General features: G+C 24.3%; 1 protein-coding gene across 4 annotated transcripts in view; it reads left to right on the forward strand.

Moving 5' to 3' along the window:
• The window catches only part of LOC117181598 (dual oxidase maturation factor 1), a 47,196-nt gene that overhangs the window by 21,647 nt on the left and 1,463 nt on the right, over positions 1-24,086 (forward strand). For all 4 annotated transcript variants that reach the window (XM_033374454.1, XM_033374453.1, XM_033374452.1 and 1 more), the window contains exons 5-6: positions 3,463-3,679; positions 13,494-13,705. In XM_033374454.1, coding sequence (XP_033230345.1) covers positions 3,463-3,679; positions 13,494-13,705 — 429 coding nt within the window. The remainder of the gene's footprint in view (positions 1-3,462; positions 3,680-13,493; positions 13,706-24,086) is intronic.

Raw genomic sequence — 24,086 nt, forward strand, 5'->3', positions numbered from 1 at the left:
ATATATAATATAATTATAATATAATTATAATAATTATAATAATTATGATATAATGATTGAAGTTAATGTGGCGCAGCATCTATCGTGATGCAGTTATTGGTGCAGCCATATTTCAAGAAAAAGAAGTTTAAAAAGATTTTTTTGTTTTTTTGTGTTATTAATCGTTACAATATTACCGATTGAACCTAATGTGGCATAGCACCTAATCTGCCGCATTAGTACTACTTAAATAAATTGAAGCAGTTTTTAAATAATTTTTTTCTTTATATATTTTGTTTCGTTTTTTATTCATTGAAATATTAATTATCAAACATAATTTGGCGCACTCATATTTAATTAAATTGACGTTTTCTAAAAAAATAGTTTTGTTTTTTATATATTTTTTATTATTCGTTGAAATATTAACGATTGTCTTATGAGTGTAACATCAAAATGCTGATTTCAAAGAAATATCGTACATCACTCGTACTATTTAGAAAGTTTCTCATGTAGAGCCACACATATAAAAATTGAAGTTCAAGACAAATTATTTTGTTATTTATATATTTCCTTTCTGTTATTTTTCAATAAAAATTAACGATTGTACCTAATGTGGCGCACTCGTGTTTAAAGAAATTAAAGCAATTTTCAAATAACTTTTTTCTTTATATATATATATTTTTTTTTTCTTCTTTTTTTAGTCTTGAAAATATTAATAATAAAGCCTAATCACTCATATTTAATGACATTGAATGTTTTTGATTATTTTGTTCCTTTTTTTCTTTTATTATTCTTAGAAATATAAACGATTGATTATAAGGATTTCAAGTGAATTTTAACAAGTTTAATAAATTGGGAAAAATCCACAAAATTGCACTGATTTATATAAAATATTCATAAGAAATCATGGTGAATTCAAATAAAATTCAAGTGAACTAATATATATATATATATATTCAAGTGAATTCAATAACTTCAAGAGAATTCCAAAGAATTAAAAATAATTTACACGAATTCAGGAATGATTGTTTAACAAATGAAAATACCTTGCAAGCTTTTTTTAATTCCCTAAAATTTTTCACATTAGTTGACATTGTTTTAAAATACGTTAACAATATTTCGAATCCTTTAAAATCTTTCAAAATCTCTTAAAATTTCTTTTAAGTTCTTAAAAATTCATTGGATGTTTTAAAAATATTCTTTCAAATCAGTTCAAATTATTGAAATATGCTGCTAATTCCTTCAAATCCTTTAAAAAACCCTAAAATATTTTAAAATAATTCATGAAAATTCAGAAATAGTTAATTTAATGAAAGAAAAGTGACTAAAGTGATCTTTTTATTAAGTAAATTAACTAAAAAGTGATTTGAGAAAAAAGTGACTAAAATTGTCTGTGTAGTAGCACTGATTATTCTTGAAAATTACTTAAAGAGCTTCAAAAATTTCCTGACTTTTGCATTTTTTTTAAATCCCTGAATTTTTTTCTTAATTTTTCTGATCTATAGAATTTCTTGAGTTTTACCTGATTTTCAGGTTTTCCCTGATCTGCGGCCATTCTGAATCTATTATGGGTATTTTCATTGAATTAAATTAATTTGAAATAATGTTATGATCCATAAAATTCTATTAAATATTATTGAATTTTGTTGAATCACATTGAATTCCATTGCATTATACTGAGTTTCACTTATATATGTGAATCCGGTTGAATCTTAATAAATTCCTTTAATTTAATTCCTTTTTTATTATTTGTTTATAATTTTCTATTGAAATGTATTGAATGTTATTTTTATTAATATGGAATCCTAATGGATCCAGTTCAATCCCATTGAAAATATATTTAATGTAACTCAATAGAATTCATTAGGATTTAAATGGATTTAATGGAATTGAATGTAAGTTTTTGAAATTCATTGGAAAATTGGATATTAATGGGATTCCAAAAATTTGAATAATTTCGATGGAATTCAATGCGATTTATTCAAATATCAGTTAACGAAATTCAATGGAATTCCATCATAATCAAAGAAGTTTAATGGAATTTATCACATTTTTATAAATTTGGACAGTAATCAGTTTAGTATTTAACTAAATTTAATAAGGTGAGTTCCACTTAAATTTCTTAATTCAAGAGGATTCAATAGGACTGAATTGAAAGAATCGTTTTCTGCTTTTGATATTGATAAATCAAAATAATAAGAATAAGTGTACCAGAGTTTATAACGATTGTGCCTATCTACTTTCAAAAATTTATTACTCTGTGAAATGAAAGTGACCTGTTTGTGAAGTATTATCCATATTCAATCGAGTTTTGGTTTGAAACAAGAAAATATTTTTAATTGGTAGAAAATGAATGAAAAGGGATATGATAAGGAATTCAGAATATTATTAATGTTGAATTTAAAGTAATAAATAAACAATCAGGGTCCCAAGTGTCGAAAAAATAATAAAAAATAATTACCGAAGCAGAGAACAACCGAAATTTTAAAATTGCTGAAACAAAACTTTAATAGTATGCTTAAAAATAAATACACCAGATAAAATAAAAGATTATTATGATATAAAAAAACTATAATATTTTTTTAGCGATGATATAATTTTGCCGACTTTTCAAAATCCGGAATGTGGAAAAATACGGAAAAAATAATTCTTGAAACGAAAATTTCCAAAAAAAGAAAGGTTCCCCAAAAATAATGAATGAAATTAATAATATTTCAGTAATGTATTATTTTCACGAATATGAAATTTTTCCGCAATTTACTAATTTCCGGGATTTAAAATTTTGACACTATACTATTTAGAAGAATGTAAAAATTCGTCAATTAATTAATGGCGGGAATTATAAAATTCAGGAATATAAAAACTCGGCAATTTACTATATTGCTGGATTTGAAATCTCAACAATTCACTGTTTTCCAGGAATTAAAATTTGAATTGAAAAATTCAAAAATCTACTGTGTGGGAAATAGAAATTTCGGGAATATAAAACGTCGGAAATTCACTATATTTCGGGGTTTTATCTTTCGGCAATTCATTCTTTTCAAGAATTGGAAATTTCAGCAATTTTACAATTTATTATTTTTGGGAATTTGGAAATTTACTAATCTCAGGAATGAGGAAATTTGAGAATATAAAAATTTCGGTAATTTAATATTTTCCGGGATTTGAAATCTCGATAATTTACTAATTTTGAATTAGAAAATTTTGACAATTTACTGTTTTCCAGAACTTGAAATTTGGGAAATTCACTATTTTTGGAAATATAAAGTTACGGCTCTTTACTATTTTCGAGAATCTGAAAATTCGGATTTTGAAATCTCGGGAATAAATATTTTCGGTACATTTATTTTCTTCTAGGAATTTTTTATTTTTCAAGATATTTCTGTTTCAGTAATTATCTTTTCGGTATTTTTCCACATTCGGGACGTTGGTATTAAAATATTAAAATAATTAATAAACATTTATTATTATTTTGTTTGTTAGATACACCGATAAATATGGATGTCGCGGATGTGGAATACAATGAAAGATTTTTTTGGCGAACTCCGCACGAAATGAAGGATATGTTTAAAGAATCACTTTCTCAAGGCGCACCATTCCCAATTGTTTCACTAGTCGAATATTTTAGTTTTCATCAAGAGGGATTTTCATGGGGAAGCAAATATCGAGAGGCTGGGTATTATGCATCCATAATGTTGTGGTAAGTTAAAAACATTTTGATTTCGATATATATCTTACATTTTTTTATACTTTCGATTGTATTCTTGATTTTATTAGTTTTAAACGTTGCAATTCAAAGTTATTAAATTTTAAGAGTTTAAAATTAAAATTGTCTCAAAAATTGGTCAAAGTACTCCACGCTCTTTCAAAAAGGGCTTCGTAGTCTACTAAGGCGTTAATTAAGCCGTTCAAATCTTCCCCTCTTATACTTTCCCTCCTCTTCTCTCTCGCCTGGCACATAATTTCCCTACATACCCCTACAATAATAACCCTCGAATCACTCCTCCTATTTCCCCTCTCTCCCCTTACTTACCACCATTGACTTTTTCTTCACTTTCCCTCATTTTCCCTATTTCTCTCCCCTCTACTTCTATCCGAACTTTCCCCCCTTTCTTTACCCACACTTTCTCTCACATACTCTATTTCCCCTGCTACTCTTCACCTCACTTCCCTACTTCCATACCTTTCAATTCCAACTCACTTCCTCTCACGTCCCTTACTTTTCCAGCTTTCACTACACTCTTTACATCTGCTCCTTTCCCTTACCTCTTTCGCCTTTAATTCTTATTTCTTAACTTCCCCTACTTATTCTCCCCTATTTACCTCTCCCTGCACCTCCTCTCATATACACTACTTCCTTTGATACTCCTCACCTCTCGCCCTTACTTCAACACCTCTCCTAACTTCCCCTATTTACCCTCTCGACACTTCCACTACTTACCTTCTCCTCACTTCCCTTATAGCTCAACCCTTACTTCCACGCTCTTTTCACACTTTCCTTACGTCCCCTACTTCCCCATCTTTACCTTTACCATCCACTTCTCTTCTTTTTCTTTACTTCTTTCTCGTTTACTTCTCATCACCTAGATTTCTCTACTTCTCCTACTTCTGTCCAAACTTCTCTTCACATACACTACATCTCCTTCTACTCCTCATCTTACTTCCTTGCTTCCTCACTCCTCACTTAGTCTCACGCCGCCTACTTCCCCACCATTTATTTCCCTAATAGCTCATCCCTGATTTTCAGTAACTTTCCCTCACGACCCCTATTTCCCTACCCTTAACTTCACTCTCCACTTCTCCTTTTCTTTGCGTCTCCCTCCTCTACTTCTAAACTTCTAACTTCTGATACTTATCCTCCCTTCCATAATCTCCCTACACTTCTTCTCACATACACTGCTTCCCCTGATATTCCTTACCTCACTTTCTTGCTTCCACACTCCCCACTTGGATTCACTTCCCTGAACGTTCCCTATTTTCCCACCCTTTACTTAACACTTTCCTTAATTCCCCTCCTCTCACTTCCCTAAACTTCACCCCCTACTTGCACTCACTTTCCATCACATCACCTACTTCCTCACCCTTAACTTCACCCCCCCCCCACTTCTTCTCCTTTTCTTTACGTCTCCCTTCTCTACTTCTCATCTCCTAGTTACCCATGCCACACCTCCTCTCACATACACTACTTTCCCTGCTATTCATCACGTCATTTTCTTATTTCTACACTCCTCACTTCCACTCACTTCTTACACGTCCCCTACTCTCCCACCCTTTACTTCACAGTTTATTTCACTCTTCGCCTCTCTAATTTCTTATACGTCTCCCTTCTCTACTTCTCTACTTCTCATCTCCTACCCTCCCCTACTTACCCTCCTCACACTTCTAATACTTACCCTTTCCTTATTTCTCTAATACCTCACCCCTCACTTCCACTCACTTCCGCTCCCCTCAATTACTCTTTCTACACATCACTTTCTCTGCTTACCATTCCTTTACTTTTCCTACTTTCCCTTACCTCATTTCTACTATTTCTGTCCCCTAATTTTTCCTCATTTCTCATTTTCGGAAAAAAGTACGACGGACGGACACCCGACCGAAACTTAAAAGGTTAGGTGACCCTAAAAATGAATAATCAGACAATACATAAAAATGTATTGACCTAAACCACCCCTTAGGATTTTCGGTCTAAACGGAAAAAAAATCGTCGAAATTGCCGAAATTGTGGAAATAGATTGTGGAAATTTGAACAATCCTAAAATACGTATTTTGACTTGCTAAATAACATTTAACAATATTTTATTTTGTAGATAAGAAAACCTCCTTGCGCTAAAAATTTAATAATCTCTAAACGAAAAAAATCGTAAAAATTTTCCTAAAGCGAATGTTTGGTGGAATCTTTTATTATTTCTTATAAGTTAATAAATTAGTTCAACTTACAACAAACAGTAAAACTTTCAGACAGCAGATGCATTCCCAACAAACAATTTAACAGTTGATACTTTAACCAAGAAACTATTTTTATTTTAAATAAAAAATAGTTGTATTGAACCAAAGATGACAAATTTTTAAAGCAAAACAGTTAAATCCTCGAGCAAAACAGATTTATTTTTAACCAACTAATTACATTTTTAACGAAGAAAGATGAAATCAGTACAAAAAAAATTAATTTAAAAAAAAGGGATGATTTCTTAACAAGAGTTGAATGGTTAACCAAGAAGATACATTTTTTACAAAAAAAGATGAATTTTTAACAAAACACATAAGCTTGCAAATAAAAGAGAATAATTAAATTTTTATTTACGAAAACTAATTTTTAACAACAACAATTTTTCTATCAAATTGTTAAATATTCAAGTTAGAACGACAAAGTTGCTACAAAACAGTGGAATCTTTTCCCCGAAAATATGTTTTAAAAAAAAAAAAAGTTAATAATTTTCAGCCAAAAAGTTACATTTTCAACCAAGTGAATACATTTGTAGTTTAAGAAATTAATTCTCATAAAAAAACAATGAATTTTTAACAAAGTGTTTTAATTTTTCAACAATGAGATGAATTTTCAACTGAAATTATTAATCATTAACCAAAAAATGAATTTTTTAAATAGTCATTTGACTTTCAACCAAGAACTTGAATTTTCAACCTAAAATGATGTCTTCAAGAAAAAATGAAAAAGAGGATATTTCTAACAAAAAGGATTTTAATTTTAAATTGAAAGAATTGCATTTGACCAAAAAATTTAATTTTCTAGAAAAAGTGGCGAATTTGACACAAAATACAAAAATTTGCAACTACATAGTTTTCAACTAACAAGGCTCATTTTCAACGAAAAAATTGGAGTTTTTGGAAAGAGTTTAATTTTCTACGGTATTATCGAATTTTTGGCCCAAAAATACGAAGTTTTTTCAAAAGCGTTAAACTTTCAACCAGAAAATGTGAATTTTCACCAAAAAATAAATTTTTAACTGAAACAGATAAATATTTAACCAGACTGTTAAACTTTCAACCTAAAATGTTTGACTTTAACAAAATAATTTAAATTTCCGTGATATATTTAATAAATTTTCAAAAACAAAAAATCTTAACGATAAACTAAATATTTATCGTTATTTACAGCTCACTGTTATTAACACTCATTAATTCGACTGTTTTGTTGAATATTAAAAATTATGATTAGTTTTTTTTCCTTTTGGTTTTAAAATGCATTTATTTTTGTAGAATTTTCATTTTTCCTTGTTAAAACGTAAACTGTCTGCTTCAAAATTAATCTATTCCAATGGATAATTAATTTTGTTGCTGTAAATCAAAATTTTGGGTATCAAAATTTAACTATCTTCTAGAAAATCGTTATTTTTGCTCGAAAACTCAACAATTTGGTAAAAATTTAAATTTTTGGTGGAAAGTTGAACTGCTCTTAAAATGTAATTTTTTAATTAAGGATTCGTCATTTCTGTAAAAAATATTCATTCATTTGCTTAAAAATGTAACTATTTCTTTGAAATTTGTGTATTTTGTTGAAAATTAGTCTTTTTCGACAAAAATAAATTTCTTTGTTTAATAATGCAATTGTTTGGTTGAAAATTAATCTATTTTAGTTGAGGATTCAATAATTTGGTTGAAAATCCGTATTTTATTGTTTTATTCGAACTGTTTCTGATTTAAAATAAACACATTTTTTAATTAAAATATCGAAATTAAAAATTCATTTTTTTAATTAAAATGTAAATGTTCTATTTCGGGGTTAAAATTAAACTTCTTAGCTTAAAAATTCAATTATTTTTGCAGAATATAGATGAAATTTGTTGAACATTTAACTGTTTGATTAAACATTTATGTATTTTATTGAGAACTTGTCTTTTTTTAGTAGAAATTTTTTTTTTTGTTATAATTGAACAATTTGGTTGAAAATTCAAATGTTTTGTAGAAAGCTCCTGTATTTTTTTGGTCTTATTTATTTTTTAAAATCATGTTTTTTGGTTCAAATTTATTCTTTTTTTAATTAAAAAATCTTTATTGAAAGTAAAATCTTTTGAAAGTATCTTTTTTGATTGAAAACGGAACTTCTTTGTTGAAAATTAGTTTTTCAGTTAAAAATGCATGTATTTTGTTGAGTACTCGTCTTTTTTAGTAGAAAATTAATTTTTTTGTTTGAAAATGGATCTTTTCTGTTGAAAATTCAACTATTTGGTTAAAAACGCATGAATTTTGTTGAGAACTTGTCTTTTTCAATAGAAAATTAATTTTTTTGGTTTTGAGTTGATAATTTTTTGTTGGAAATTAAATTATTTGTATCAAAAATCAACTTTTTTTTAGAAAGCACCTCTTTTTGGCTCGAAAATTAAACATTCTGGATGAACTTATTTTTTATTAAAAAATCTTAATTGACAACTTAAGAATCGTTGAAAATTTGTCTTATTTATTTTAAAAAATCATATCGTTTGCTTGAAATTGAAACTTAAAAAAAAATCCTTATTGAAAATTCAACTTGTATTGAAAATTCGTCTTTTTTATTTAAAAACTCATGTCTTTTGGTAGAATCTGCTTTGAATGAAAATTGAACTAATTTTTAAAAAATGAATTTTCTTAACTGTAAATTTGACTATTTGCATAAAAAATCAACTTCTTGGTATAAAATCTTTTAAATAATTTTGTTTGAAAATTCAACTCTTTATTTTAAAATGTGTGTTTTTTTAGAACTCGTCTTCTTTAGTAGTACATTAAGCCTTTTGGTTGGAAATTCAACTGCTTGGTTGAAATTGATATATTTTGTTGAGAACTCGACTGTTTAATAGAAAATTAATTTTTGTTGTTGTTTGAAAATTGATTTTTTAAGTTGAAAGTTCAATTATTTGGTTAAAAATTCATATTTTTTGCGGAAAGCTCCTCTTTTTGACTCAAAAATTTAACATTCTGGATGAACTTATTTTCGCGTAAAAAATCTTAATTGAAAATTCAACTTTTGTTGAAATTTGATCTTCTTTATTTGAGACTTCATATTTTTGGTTAAACTCTCATCTTATTTTTTTTTAATGGAACTAAGTGTTTGAAAATTAATAAATTATTAAAATTTTTTTTTGAACATTTGACTCTTTGGTTCAAAGACCAACTGCTTAGTTGAGAATGAATTTTTTTTCGGAAACTTAAATGTTTTTATAGAAAATTCATCTTTTTGGCTTAAAAATGGAATTATTTTGTAGAAAATTCTGGTTTTTTGTTGTTAATTTAGTTATTTGGTAAAAAAAATAAAATTTTGGTGTGGAAAACTCCTCTTTTTGCTTCGAAAATTTAACATTTTGGATAAAATTTTGTTCATTGACAAAAAAATCTAAATTGAAAATTCAACTCCTCTTGAAACTTCGCGTTTTTATTTAAAATTGAAGCTTTTTTCGTGAAAAACGCGCCTACTTACTTGTAAATAAATTTAAATCGTATTATGTTGTGTTTTTATTAACTCGAAAGAATTTACGACATTAACGAAGAAAAATCATCAAAATTTTCCTAATAGATTGTAGAAATTTCAACAAAAAATTTATGAATTATCTCTTAATGAAAGTTTCGTGTTGTAAATTGTTAATTGTTTACGACTCCGTATCATGTTATTAACAAAATTATCGTAGAGAAACTTCCAGTGAAACTAGCGATAAATACAATACACGCGCATAAAGCGTACAAATATTAGTGGCGTATTGTGCGCATGAGTGATATAATAAAAAATTGCTAATTATCTCTTTCACATTGCACCTATTACTGGCAAGATTATGAAACATCGTTTTCCGTCCATAAAAAAAAATATGTACGATACCATTTTAGAAGAATTTTTCAAAATCTTATAAAAATAATGCACTTGTTCCATATTTAGCATCTGCTACTTGAATGACTGCGATAATTATCTTTATGCCTCATTTGGCATTGATAATTATGGAACTTAATGACGTGTTCTTAATCATTCAGTGAATGATTAATATCCTATATCAATTTTAAACACTAAAATGTGGAAACATTGTTTTATTATTATTTTATAGCTTTTTATTTCGTAAAATTTAAAATATAAATCATTTAAAAATCTATTATATAACAAGTTTTTAAATATTAAGAGTTTTTCAAGATTTTGAAACAATAATTAATAATTTCGAATTAAAAGAGCTTGAAATTAAAAATATATACTGAACAATTTCAAATTGAAAGTGTACTAAATGAAACACTTTTAGATTAGTTCCAACTTTGAAAAAAGAAAAATCTTTCGCATAATATGAAAAGGAATTTAACTTGTATCATTTATAAATAAAAGCATTTCAATATGAATAACTTGAAAAATTGTTTATTAGAAGATCTCAAAATAAAGCAATACATTTTCAGATTAAAATTTAAAAATATAAAACCAAATTTCAAAACGTTCAAATTTGTATAATTTTGTATTCAAATTTCGAAAACTGGATCATTTAAAATTCAAAGAAACTGAAATTGTATTATTTCTAATTAAAACCATTTAAAATTAAAAACAAAAAATTAAAATAAAATTTCAGAAATTTGAAAATTTAATTTAAAAACAATTGAATTTGTATAATTTCGAATGCAAAGTGATTAAAATTCAAAATTATATTTTGAGTTGAATTTTATTTTGAATATAGGACAATTTCAAAAGGTTCAAATTTGTATAATTTTAGATTCGAATTTTAAAAACTAGATTATTTAAAATTCAAAGGAAGTGAAATTGTATTATCTCTAATTGAAAGCATTTAAAATTGAAAGATTTTAGACTTAAATTTAAAAAAATGACAGTTTGATAAAAAAAGTGTTAAATATGTATAAATTCTAATTCAGAGTGTTCAAAGTTGGAAAATTTTATTTCATATCGAAGAATCTTGTAATAAAGTACTTTAAAATTTAAATTGAAAAATATAAGGCAATTTCAAAATGTTCAAATTTATATAATTTTATATTAGCATTTCTGTAACTGGATCATTAAGAATTCAAAGGAAGTGAAATTTTATTATCTTTAATTGAAAGCATTCAAAATTGAAAGATTTTAGACTTAAATTTAAAAAAATGACAATTTGAAAAAAAGGTGTTGAATTTGTATAATTTCTAAATCGAAGTGTTCAAAATTCACCAATTTTATTTTTAATTGAATAATCTTGCAGTTAAGTATTTTAAAATTAAAATTTAAAAATATAATACAATTTCAAAATGTTCAAATTTGTATAATTTTATATTAGAATTTCGAAAAATGGGTCATTTAAAATTCAAAGGAACTGAAATTGTGTTATTTTTAATTAAAAATTTTTAAAATTGAAAAAATTTCAAAACCAAATTTTAGAAATTAGACAATTTTATCAAAAAGGAGTTGAATTTGTATAATTTATAATGCAAAGTGTTAAAAAGAAACAAATTTTATTTCGAAAATAAGAAAATTTCAAAATGTTCAAACTTGTATTTTGTAATCTATATCATTTGAAATTCAAAGGAAGTGAAATTATATGATATCTAATTTAAAGCATTCAAAATTGAAAGATTTCAGACTTAAATTTAAAAAAAATTACAATATTGTTAATAAAGATGTGAATTTGTAAAATTTATCTTTTAAATCGTTCAAAATTAAATAAATTCATTTTTAATCGAAGATTCTTCAGAATGAGACGTTTCAAATTTGCATAATTTCTAATTCAAAGCGTACAACTGAAATTGTATTATTTGTTATTGAAAAAAAATTGCACAAGTTATGAATAAAATCTTGGAAATTGGACAATTTTACTAAAAAGGAGTTGAATTTGTATATTTTAAAGTAAGCTTAAATCATTTAAAAACTAAAATTTTTCAAATTAAAAAAAAATTCCTAATTTTGCATTGAAAGGACTGGAAATTAAAAAAATAATTATTAACGATTTAAAATTGAAAATGTACCAAATCCGAAAATTGTAGATTAGGCATAATTTTGAAAAAGAACAATATTTATTTACGATAAAAAAAAGGAATAGAACGTGTATCATTTCTAAATAAAGGCGATTAAAATTGAATAATTAAAAAATTTTAATTTTAAATTGGACACTTTCATTAGAAAGTAATTGAAATTATATAGTTTCTAATTCAAAGCTTTCAAATTTAAGAATTTGATTTTTAATCAAACAATCTTCAAATTGCATGGTTTCCTATTAAAATGTTAAAAATAAGAGAATTCAAAAAAATGTTGATTCAATGTTTTCGGATTCTAATTTTAAAAAGTGGTTCATTTTAAAATTCAAAGGAACTGAAATATAATTAACTCTAATTAAAAAATTTCAGGACTGAAACGATTTAATTTTAAGCTTTTGATTTAAATAATTTGTAATTCGAAGCGATTAAAATTGTCATTTTGAAATTAAGCACTAAATTAAATGTTTCAAGTCAAAGTTTCTAAAATTTTAGGATTTTAAATTGTTATTAAATCAAAAATTACAATTTAATGTTAAAATTGATTAACTTTTTTAAATTTAAGAATGAAAATTAAATGAATTATTTTAAGTAATATTTAATCATTTGGAAACAAAAAAATTTTAAATTGTTAACTGCACTTTTCAAAGTTTATCAATTTCAATTGTAATTCCAAAATTAAAACTGATTTTATACTGCTGAATTACAGTATCTAACGTTTAACACTTAATTTCAAGTTATTATTCATTCTTGAAATCTTCCAATCAATTTTTTTTCAATTTTAAAACGATTCATTTCCAAAAATCTTTCACTGAAAATCTGAGAGTTTGAAGACATTAAATTAAAAATGATAAATGATAAAAAGAATGCAATTTTTTATATTGGTCAATTTTAAAACTTTCAATTCAAGATTGCTTCTTTCACATTGAGTTTGAAATATTCAATATTTTGAAACATTAAAAAATAAAATGTAATTTAATCAATTTTAAAATTTGTTCATTGTTTTCAATTTAGTCAGTAGGCATTGCATTCAAAAATGTTTAATTAGAAAACCTTTACATTGAAAGTTGTGCATCTTTTAAGTCTTTGAATTTGATATTCTACGAATTCGAAGAATTTCAAAAACCAGAAAATGATGTACTTTTAAATTTGAAAAAAACCTACTGAAGTATTTTTACGAATAAATAATCAAATGTTAATTTTTTAGCCTGAAGGTATTTAAAGAAAAAACTAAGCTTTTCTTTCAGCATAAAAAAATTAATTTTAAAGATTATAAATATATTATCAATAAGTATCATATTATATGATATCAAGAGACATTTAAAGTGATTGGATAGATTTTTCACATAAAAAATGTTACTTTTATTTAAAAAATCACTACCATTTTCACCGTTCAAAATTGAAGAATTTTGAAATATTGTGCTAACAAAATGATTAATTTTCAAATTGTGCCTCATGATTTGTGAAATTAAATCATTTTAATAATCTAAAGAAAAAAATTAATAACTTGAAAATCTTCAATGTTGACTGAATTAATTAATTGTAGATTATTATAAATAATAATTATTATTATCATGAAATTATGTATATTTTAATTTATTAAATTCAAGGACATCTTTTGCATCTTGGATGTTAATGAATCTTTTACTGGTCGTTGTACCACGTTATGGAGCCTTTAGTATGATTTTTACTGGATTTTGTTTACTCTTCACAAACCTAATTTATTGGAAATTATTGCCTTGTGAGCCACTGGTGGCCCATATTGATGGCTCAATTCTTATTTTCGACTTTGGATGGAATTACTGGCTCGTTTTGGTCGCTGGTGAGTTATTTTTCAGTATAATTTATTAGATTTACAACTTTTTTCACTAAACAAATATTTTTAAAAACAATTTTATACTTTCTTCTGAATGTAATCTATTCCGCAATCATGACCCTAGTAAGCATATATGTATAATATAAATGTTTCTCGATGCGGGTACCGGGTAAGTAGAGCGTACATAATTTTCAGACATTACAAATATTGTATATATATATGTATGTATGTATTAATGTATGTATGTATTAATGTATGTATGTATATTTAAATTCTACCGAATCCGTATGAAATCGAGTACTGTTCATGAAAATTCAAATGTTTTTTCAAATCTAGAAAAGAAGATTCGTATTTTTTTACTTGACAAAAAAATATGTTAATTTGCTATTTGAGGTAATTTTCAAAAATCAAATCTCCGCAAAAATATTTTTTCTGTGGACAATATTACTGATTATGTCATTTTAAATAAAAAAATATTATTTTTAATGAAAAAAGTTTAAAACGGACTAAAAAGATTGATTTAAAAAATGTTTTTTAGAATTAAATTTTTTCCTGTTATTAGTTCTTACCAATTTTTGAAAAATAATTGCTATGATTTATTAAATTTTATCCAGTTTTTCTAGAAATTAGCAAGAAGCGGCCAAGAAAAAATTTATGAAAAAAGAACTATTGTTCCAGTAATTATTTTTCGTAAGTTTTAAACTTTTTTGATTAAAAATTTTTTTCTTTCATGACATAATGCTATTTCAGTTCTTAAAGTAAAAAAAAACTTTTTCCAGAAACCTGAAGTTTGGCACAACTACCTTAAGTCGAATAATATAAAAAAAACATGATTTTTTTATTTTGGGTTCCTACTATTCTCCGTTAATTGATATTTCTTCGAAAACAGAGATTTAGTACATTTATTTAGTTTAAATTAAAGTTACAATTTTTTATCTTGTTTAAAGCCTAATAATTTTTTTACTAAAAAAAATCTGGTATAAAACATTAGCATAACCTAAAATTGTTAAAAAGTTGTAATTATTTTCCGAAATATTATTTTCCGTATTGAACATACCAATTTCCGACGAAAACACTCACTTAATCCACAATTAAAAAAATATTCTGAATGTTGTTTAAATTACAATGATTTTACTTTGAAAAATACCTATTTTCTGAGTAATATAATAACGTAACCTAATATCAAGTTCTGGCAAAAATACTAAAGGAATCAAAAATTATTCGAGATTGTAAGTTTTATTATTCTAAACAAAAATCATTAAATTTGAATCTACTCATTTTTTTAAAATCATTATTTCAGGTGAACTCGCCAACCTAACCTAAAGTTCTTGCGAAATTGTAAATATTCTTTGAAATATAATAATTTTGTAATTGAAAATACTAGTGTTATTATAACATGAAACTGTTCAAAAATGGTAAATCTTGTTCAAATTACATTCTGAGTATTTTTTTTATAGAATAACATATTTTGGTGTGGAACGCTAACGTAATCTAAAATTGTTCAAAAATTATGAAACTCTAAAATCTATTGATTTTGGTTTAAAAATGGAATTCACCAGTAAAGAACTCGCGCAAAGCCGTTCAATGTAAATTATTTAAAAAGCGTGAATCCTTGAAATCTAATAATTTTTTATTAAAAATATACTAATTTCCGGCGTACAACCCTAACATAACCTAAAACTGTTGGAAACTGGGGGTCTTGGTGATGATTTTTGTTAAAAAATCCTAAATTCCGGTGAAAAAATGGAACACATTCTAAACTTTTATGAAAGTTTAAAAATTCTTTTAAACCTTATGATTTTATATCAAAATTGTTTTTCATTCAAAATAAACAAAATTGTTGATAAAAAAATCAACTAGAGTCACAGTTTTGCTTGAATAATAATTAGTTGTTGTTAAAATTGAACTATTTGATTTTTTGTTAAAAATTTCCCTTTTTTAGTTGAAAATTCAACTAATTGATTGAATGTTTAAGTAGTTTGTTTAAAGCAGATGTTTTTTTTGAAGATTCATGATCTTAGATTAAAATGTAAAAACGTTGGTTAAAAATTCTTCTTTTTTGTTGAAAATTATTCTTATTTGGTAAAAATTTGTCTATTTTAGTTGAAAATTAAAATAATTAGTTTAGGATTCAACTACTTTATTAAAAGTAAATGTTTTTGGTTACAGATTCATCTCTTTGGTTGAAAGTGTATCAATATATTTTTTTTAATTGTTTCTTTTTTGGTTAAATAGTCATTGTTTAACTGTAAATTGAACTATTACATATTTGGTTGGAAAATAATCTTATTCATTCAAATATCCAACTATTTTGTTGAAAATTAATATTTTTGTTTTGAAAATTCATCTTTTTTTCATCAAAATTTCATCTTTTTGTTTAAAACACAAATTTTTGGTTTGAAGTAATCGGTTTTGTTTAAAGATTTTACTCTTTTGTAGAAAATTTGTTGTTTTTCTGGTTGAAATTAATCTTTTTTTAGTGCAAAATTTACTATTCGATTTTTAATTGTAGAATAATTTTCTCATGTGAAAATTTATGTATTTTGTTGAAAATTTATCTATTTAAAAAATTCATATTTCTTGAACAAAATTTCGATTTTTTTGTTAGAAAAAGTTTTTTGTTTAGAAAAAATTTTTTGTTAGAAAAGATATTGCGTTTATGTAGAAAATCGGTCCTTTTTTTGGTTGAAAATAATTTTTTTATTGAAAAATTAACTTGGATTTTTAGTTCAAAAAATTTTTTTTATTTGAAGATTTGTCTTTTGGGTTTGAAAGCAAAATTAATTTTTTTTAAATAAAAAAAAACCAACTGTTTCAATAAAATAATTGGTTTTGGTGGAGGATTTTATTTTATTTTTTTGTAAAAAATGTGTTTTCTTTTGTTTGAAAATTAACTTGTGTTACTGCAAACTTAACAATTTCACTTTTGATTGAAAATTATGATTTTTTATTTGAAAATTCGTCTTTTTGGTTTTAAAATTAATTTATTTTCGTCAAAATTTCATATTTTTTGTCCAAAATGCTAACTGTTAAATTTAAATTATGCAGTTTTAGTTGAAGATATTCCTGTTTTGTAAAAAATTTGTTCTTTTTTCTTTGAAAATTAATTTTTTTAGTGAAAATTTAAATCTTCGATTTTAGGTTCAAAAATAACGGGTTTATGTAAAAGTTCATCTAGTTTGTGAAAAATTCATATATATGCTGAAAATTTGACTTTTTCATTCGAAAATTAATCTTTTTGGTTGAAGTCATTTTTTGTTTAAAAATTTAAAAAATTTTGGCCTGTGAAGCCTGTTAAAGTTAAAAAATTTGGTTTGCCTTCTTCTTGTATCTGTTTGTGGGGGGGGGGGGGGGGGGGGGGGGGGTGAGAAGCGAAAATTTTGAAGAGAAAATTGAAGTATCCTAATTCTTTCCTAAAATGAGGGCTATTTTTCGATAAATATTAAACTGGAAATGCTTTCGCAGACCAAAAAATTCCAGTCTTTTTTTTTGCACTGGAAAATATAATATTAGAGTTTGGCATAATTTGTTGATCAATTTTCTCAAAGAGACTGATTTCATAAGCATTTGTTCATTTTTCTTAAATACGAGAGTGGATACAGAAATGCGTGACATTAACTATCTAACTGTTAAGCGGTCGTTTCACTCATTCACTTTGTAAGCTTATATTTTACAACACCTTAATAATATGTGCACACACACATATAACATTTGCATGTATTTTTATTCGATTTTAAGAATGCTCGTAAATATATATATTTTTTTCGTTAAAATTCATTGCTTCATTGTACTTCATTAAAAATGTGTACATATGGAAAGTCCGTTGATAAGCGTACTGTAGATTTTAAAGCAAGATTTATTGGCGATTGTTTCAATTGTTTGGTATTTGATGTGAAATGAGGGTTTCAAATCAATACAAGGTATCTTTTGTTTTTATTATTCAGTAATTATACTCTTTGCTATATGGCTATTTCTTCATATAAAGGTCACTTTTGCTTTGCGAATATTTATTGAATTGCCTTTAAAATTTGGTCAATTTTTGATATTTTATAACATTGAACAAAATTATAAGAGAGATGCATATCCAGTTTCTCGTTTTTTTTTGTGTTTCGGGGATGCTCGCCAGTTATTTTGAGTCAAAAAAGATAAAATCGTACTACGCGCTTTTAACAAAAAAGATTTTTTCATTTTCAAAATTAAAAATCTCATTTTTCTCGAAAACGAGACAAAATATGGATAGCAGTTTATAATTTAAAATTTTTCAGCTTCCTGAGATATATTAAAATGTACCCTTTCTAGATGTTCATATTCTTGAATTCACTCAATTTTTTAAAAAATATAGAAAAAAATGATAAAAATCGGCTAAAATAGCATTTAGTTTAGCGAACAGTAACGTTTTATTTAAAAAATTATTTGTTTTTATTTCACTGATTATTTAAAGAACATATTTCATGAGATTGTTCCTGAGTTTCAAAGTAAACAAAAATGGGTTTTTATCTCTAGAATTGAAGAAATATAATTCTTACCGACTTAAAATCACATTTTTCTCGAAAATTATATAAAATATGAATAGCAGTTCATAATTCAAAATTGTTCAATTTCCTAAAATCTATGAAAATTTAGTCGTACCAGATATCTATACCAGAGAAAAATAGTTTTTCTTTATTGCTTTAATTAAATTTAACTTATTATTTAATATTTTCATTATGATTAAATAAATTTTAGTTAATTGTTCTTTGACTGTTGGATAAATTTAGGATTTAAATAAAAAACAATTTATTCTATTATAATTATTTTTTATAATAAATAAATTATTAGAAATAAAGTAAGATTATACAATTTGAAATAAATTGAATTATAGTTGAATTTTTACGTCAAAAAATATTCTTTTATAGCAGAAAAGTTATTTTTAAACAAAAAAGTTAATTTTGCAAAGAAACCGAATGATATTTTTTTATAAAATTGTTGAATTTACACCAGAATAATCCAATTTCTCACAGTTTAACTTATTGGTTGAAAGTTGAACTACTTTCTCACAATTTTTTTTTTTTTTTTTTTTAATTTATAATATTATATAAAGATTCATCACTTTGGGTGAAAGTTGATCTACTGTGTGGATAATTAACTTTTTTTTGAAAATTCAAATTTTTTGTAGACATTTTGTCTGCTTGACTTGAAAGTTCGACTATTTTGAATCAAATTCATTTTTTAAATTGAAAGTTTATTTTTGAATGAAAATTCAACTATTCTATTTCCAGTTAAAAAATTATAAATGCTTGATAGATTTTTGCAAAAAATTCAGCCTATTTTTATAATTCAATTATTCGTTTAAAAATTCAAATGTTTTGTATAAAACCCCTCTTTTTGACTCCACAATTTAACATTTTGGTTGAAAAATTGTATTGTCTAAAAAATATTTCCTAAATGGAAATTTAAATCTTGTTGAAAATGCAACTTCTTGGTTGAAAATAAATAGTTTTGGTTGAGGATTTAACGTGGGGTATATGGTTTAAAATTAAAAATAATAAATACATATTTTATGACCTTAACGAAAAAATCGTCAAACTTGCTCTAATAGATTGTGGAGATTCGAACTGGTCTTAAAAAACAATGTCCAAAATTTAATTTAAAAAAAAGTTATTTTGTATTTTTGATGAAATTTTTAAAAAATCATAAGAGATATCGAAGGTCAATCCTAAAGCTATAAATGTCAATAAATTTTATTGTTAATTCTTCACAATTTTAATGTTCAATCTTCAAAATTTAAAGATTTTGAATTTTCAATCTTAAAAATGCAACTATTAAAAAAATTCGAAATTACAAACGTTTTAAAAAATAAATCTTAAAAATTGAATAATTCGCAATTCAACACATGTTTTCAAATTTCAAAAATTTTCAATTAACTTAACTTTTGAAACTTGTGTAAATGAATTTTAAATATTAAAAATGAAAGACTTGAAGAGATTAAAATTTGGAAAATTTACAATTAAAAATGATGCAATTTTTTAGTTTTAAAACTAAAAATTCTGTAATTTTCATGATTTTCATTTTAAATTTCAATTACAAAAATTTTGAGAATTAAATACCTTTAATCTTGAAAAGTCAATCATTTTGAATTTCATATTTTAAAGATTTAAGAATTTTTTATTGTTGATATTTAAAACTGTAAAAATTTGAATCGCAAATATTAAAAATAGAAGGGGTTTAAATTTTTTAAATTTATAATGAAAGTTAAACAAGTTTTAAGTTTTACAAATAAAAATTTTGTAATTTTGATAATGTACATATTAAATTTCTTAAATTTGGAAGATCCAGGATTTAAAACTTATCACAGTATTTCAGAATTTTTATTCATGAATCTTATAAGTCTCAAATTTAAATCTTAAAAATTACATATTTTTCAATTTCAAATCTTTCAAATAAAAAAAATTGAAATTTGCATAATTTTCTATTTTACATTTTAAGTATTAAAGACTCTGATTGAAAACATTCAAAATAGACGAATTTTTCATTGTAAATCTTCAAAATTGAAGTAAATCTTTAAAGTTAAATTGTTTTTAGTTTTTAAAATTTATAGTGAAAAATTAGGCAAGTTTTAAGTTTTAAGTTTTGCGATTTAAAATGCTGTAGTTTTTATAATTTACATTTGAAATTTCTTCAATTCGGAAGAATTATAATCGAAAACTCTTGACAAAATTTAAGAAATTTTTTTACAAATCTTATAAATTTCAAATTAAAATCATTAAACTTAGATATTTTTCAATTTTATTCCTTTAAAATTTCAACAACATCAAAACATCCCAAATTTTATCATTTTCTGTTATATACATTAAATATTGAAGAGTCTTCAATTGTAAACATTTAAAGTTGAAGAATTTTGAATTGTAAATCTTCAAACCTAAATTATTTCAAAAAAATTCAAATTAACATACCCTTTAAAATATAAATTTTGAAAATTAAATAATTTTCAATTCTATGTTTGCAAAATCCAAGTATTTTTAATTATAAATCTTCAAAATTTTGGAAATTTGAATTTCAAATCTTGAACATTTAAGCGTTTTTAGCTTTGCCAATTTGCAATGAGAAATTATACAATTTATAGGTGTCGCAAATGAAAATTTTTTAATTTGGATGATTTACATTTAAATTTTCATCAATTTAGAAGATTTAGAATTGAAAATACTTTAATCTGAACAAAATTAAAAAAAAAAACTATTTACACATCTTTATAATTGAATAAATTTAATTTTTTGAAAATACATATTTTTGATTCATAATTTACGTATTAAATTAAATATTTTGAATTTGGAAACTCTGTTATCAAGTTCGAATTAAGCATCCCCAAAAACTGTAGAATACTCTTGTTCATGGAACTAGGATCAATAATGCAGATTCTGAAAATAAATAAATATTTTAGATAAAAAACACATAACTCAAAATACTTTTGAAACAACATTTTGCCTATCAAATGTGACCTTAAAATACAAAAAGCCATATAGTATGATTTAAAATGTAATAATAATTGACATTACGAAAGAAAAATTGTAGTTGTGCGAAACTTCTTGCAAAATTTTATTTTATGACAAAAATAGTTTAGTAATTGTATGTTTTATGTCTCAATAAATTTTCGTGTGAAAATATTCTTGATTTCCCTTTCGAGTTTAAAGTACAGTTGGATTGCAAAATGCAGTAGCAGGTAAAATCGAGAAGTTGTATATATTTGTTTTCTTATGGGAAAGACTTTCACAATTTCACTGTTCATCCATGTCTCTTTTTACGGAGAATCAAGTTTCACATTCTCTTTCAATCAACCGGAATTCTTCTTGTATTGACATTTCTACTCAAGAATTTTCTACAAAAAAAAATTTACATTTGACCATTTAAATATTTTGAAGAACGTATTTTCTCTAGCTTCCTTGGTATTTTTCGTCTTACGGAATTTTCATATTTTTAGGGGCATAATAATTTGATATGTTTCAGTGTTTAAGATTGATTTAAATTGAATATTATAATAATCAAATATGATTTTTTTTAAATTATAAGAAATAAGAACTGACAAAAGAATTATAAAAAATATAGTTCTAAATTTATTTTAAAGACTTGCAGAGTCAAATGGTTACGTCAGAAAAAATTTTACTAAAATAAATAGTAAATCGAATATGTTGCATTTCAGATTTTCATCAAAATAGATGTATTTTTAAGAAAAATAGATGATTTAAAAAAAAAGATTAATTTTCATCAAAGAAGATTAATTTTGTACCAAGGAAGACAAATTTTCAATAAAGTACGTGATGTTTCAATAAAAAAAGATTTGAAATTAATGTGAGATTTTCAATTTGTGAAATTTTATAAAATAAAAAAAATTTGTTTGATAAAAAAACGAATTTTTAGCAAAATAGTTAAATTTTTAAATAAAGATATGAAACTTCAACAGAAAAAAACGGAATCTCTAGCAAACAAAAGCTCGAAAAAGGTTAACTTTGAACAAAAAATGGAATAATAAAATTTTCAGTTAAAACAATTAATTAAAAAAGGAATTCTCAACGAAAAATGTAATAGTTGATTATTAACCCAAAAATACGAATTTTAAGCAAAGTATTTGAATCTTCACCAAAAACAGATTAATTTTCAATTATAAAAGAAAAATTGTCAACAAAAAAATTTAATTTTCAACCAAAAAAGATTTTTCAGTAAATAAATAAAAAAAATCCATCCAAAATGTTGAATTTTTAAATGTTGCATTTTCAACTGATCAGTTGAATTTTCAACCAATAAAGATGTGTTCTCAAAGAAAATTTTAATAGTTGATATTTCAACTAAAATATATTCTAAACCAAAATCGTTGAATCCTACGAAAAAAAACGAATTTTCAATAAAAGAGTTAAATTTTTAACCGAAAAAGATTTTCCAGTCAATTAAGAAAAAATATTTCATTAAAAATGTTGAATTTTCAAGCCAAAAAGATTAATTCCTTGCCATGAATTTGATTCTTCTACCCCAAAATGTAAATTTTTAATAAACAGTTTAATTTTTAATCCAAAATATAAAAATGTTACCAAAATAATTGAATCTTCAACGAAAATTGACCACTTTTAAACAAAATAAATAAATTTTCAACTAAAAAAGATACATTTTGAAGAAAAAATGGAACAGTTACATTTCTGGCTACAAAAATAATTTTCAACTAAGAATAAACGAATATTCAACAAAATAGTTAAAATTTCAACTACAGAATCGAATTTTTAACAAAAATGATAAATATTCAACCAAAAAATAGCATTTTGAACTAAACAGTTGAATTTTTAATGCAAAAGATGAACAATACAATTTTCAGTGAAAAATTAATTTCCAAACAATTAAGAAAAAATCGGCAACAAAATAATTCAATTTTTAACCAAACAGATGAGTGTTCAAATAAGAGGAATACATTTTTATCAACTAAGATAAATTTCCCACCAAAAATAGAATAGGTAAATTTGAAGTCGAAGAAATTAATTTTCAACTTAAATAAAAAAAGATAAATGTTTAAACCGCGAACAGATAGATTTTCAACTTAAAATATAATAATTACATTTGCAGTCAAAAAATTAATTTTCAACCAGAAAGATAAATTTCCAACCAAGAAAATTAAATTTCTAACAAAATAGAATAATTTTTATGCAAACTCATAAAGTTTTAACCAAAAATTGGAATTTTTGAAGGAATTTTTAAATTTCAATTTTCAATCGTTACATTAAAAAAAGATGAATTAGTCACCAAGAAGATTCATATTCTACCACAAAAGACGAATTAAAAAAAAAACACACATGAATTTTCAACCAACCTGTTTTAACACTTTCAAAAAAGTACGTGAATCCTCAAATAAAAAAAGATTAATTTTGATCCAGACAATTGCATTTTTAACCAAAACAAAATTATTTTATAGCAAAAAAGACGAATTTTCAATAAAATACATTAATTTGCAACCAAATAGTTAAATCTCCACCTAAAAGGATTAATTTCTTAGTTAAAGAAGACGAATTTTTAACAAAGGAGTTGAGTTTTCAATCTAAAAAAAATAACTTTTTTACAACATTTTTGAATTTTTAGAAAAATAATGAAATCAATTTCAACTTCAGTATATCGAAAATTCCTTGATTCGTTCAGGTTTTCTCTAATTTTTCAGAATCTCCAGACCTGAAAAAGGCGATTATTTTACGAACAAATAAAATAAAATTTTAACTCAAAAACGAATTTCCAACCAAATAATTACCGAAAAACAGAACAATAAAATTTGCAGTGAAAAATTAATTTTCAAATAATTTAGAGTAAATCGCAACAAAATAATTAAATTTTTAACTAAAGAGATGAATGTTCAATCAGCAATAATATATTTATATCAAGGAAA

This window comes from Belonocnema kinseyi, chromosome 10 (assembly GCF_010883055.1).
Source record: "Belonocnema kinseyi isolate 2016_QV_RU_SX_M_011 chromosome 10, B_treatae_v1, whole genome shotgun sequence".
In the NCBI taxonomy this organism is placed as follows: Eukaryota; Metazoa; Arthropoda; class Insecta; order Hymenoptera; family Cynipidae; genus Belonocnema; species Belonocnema kinseyi.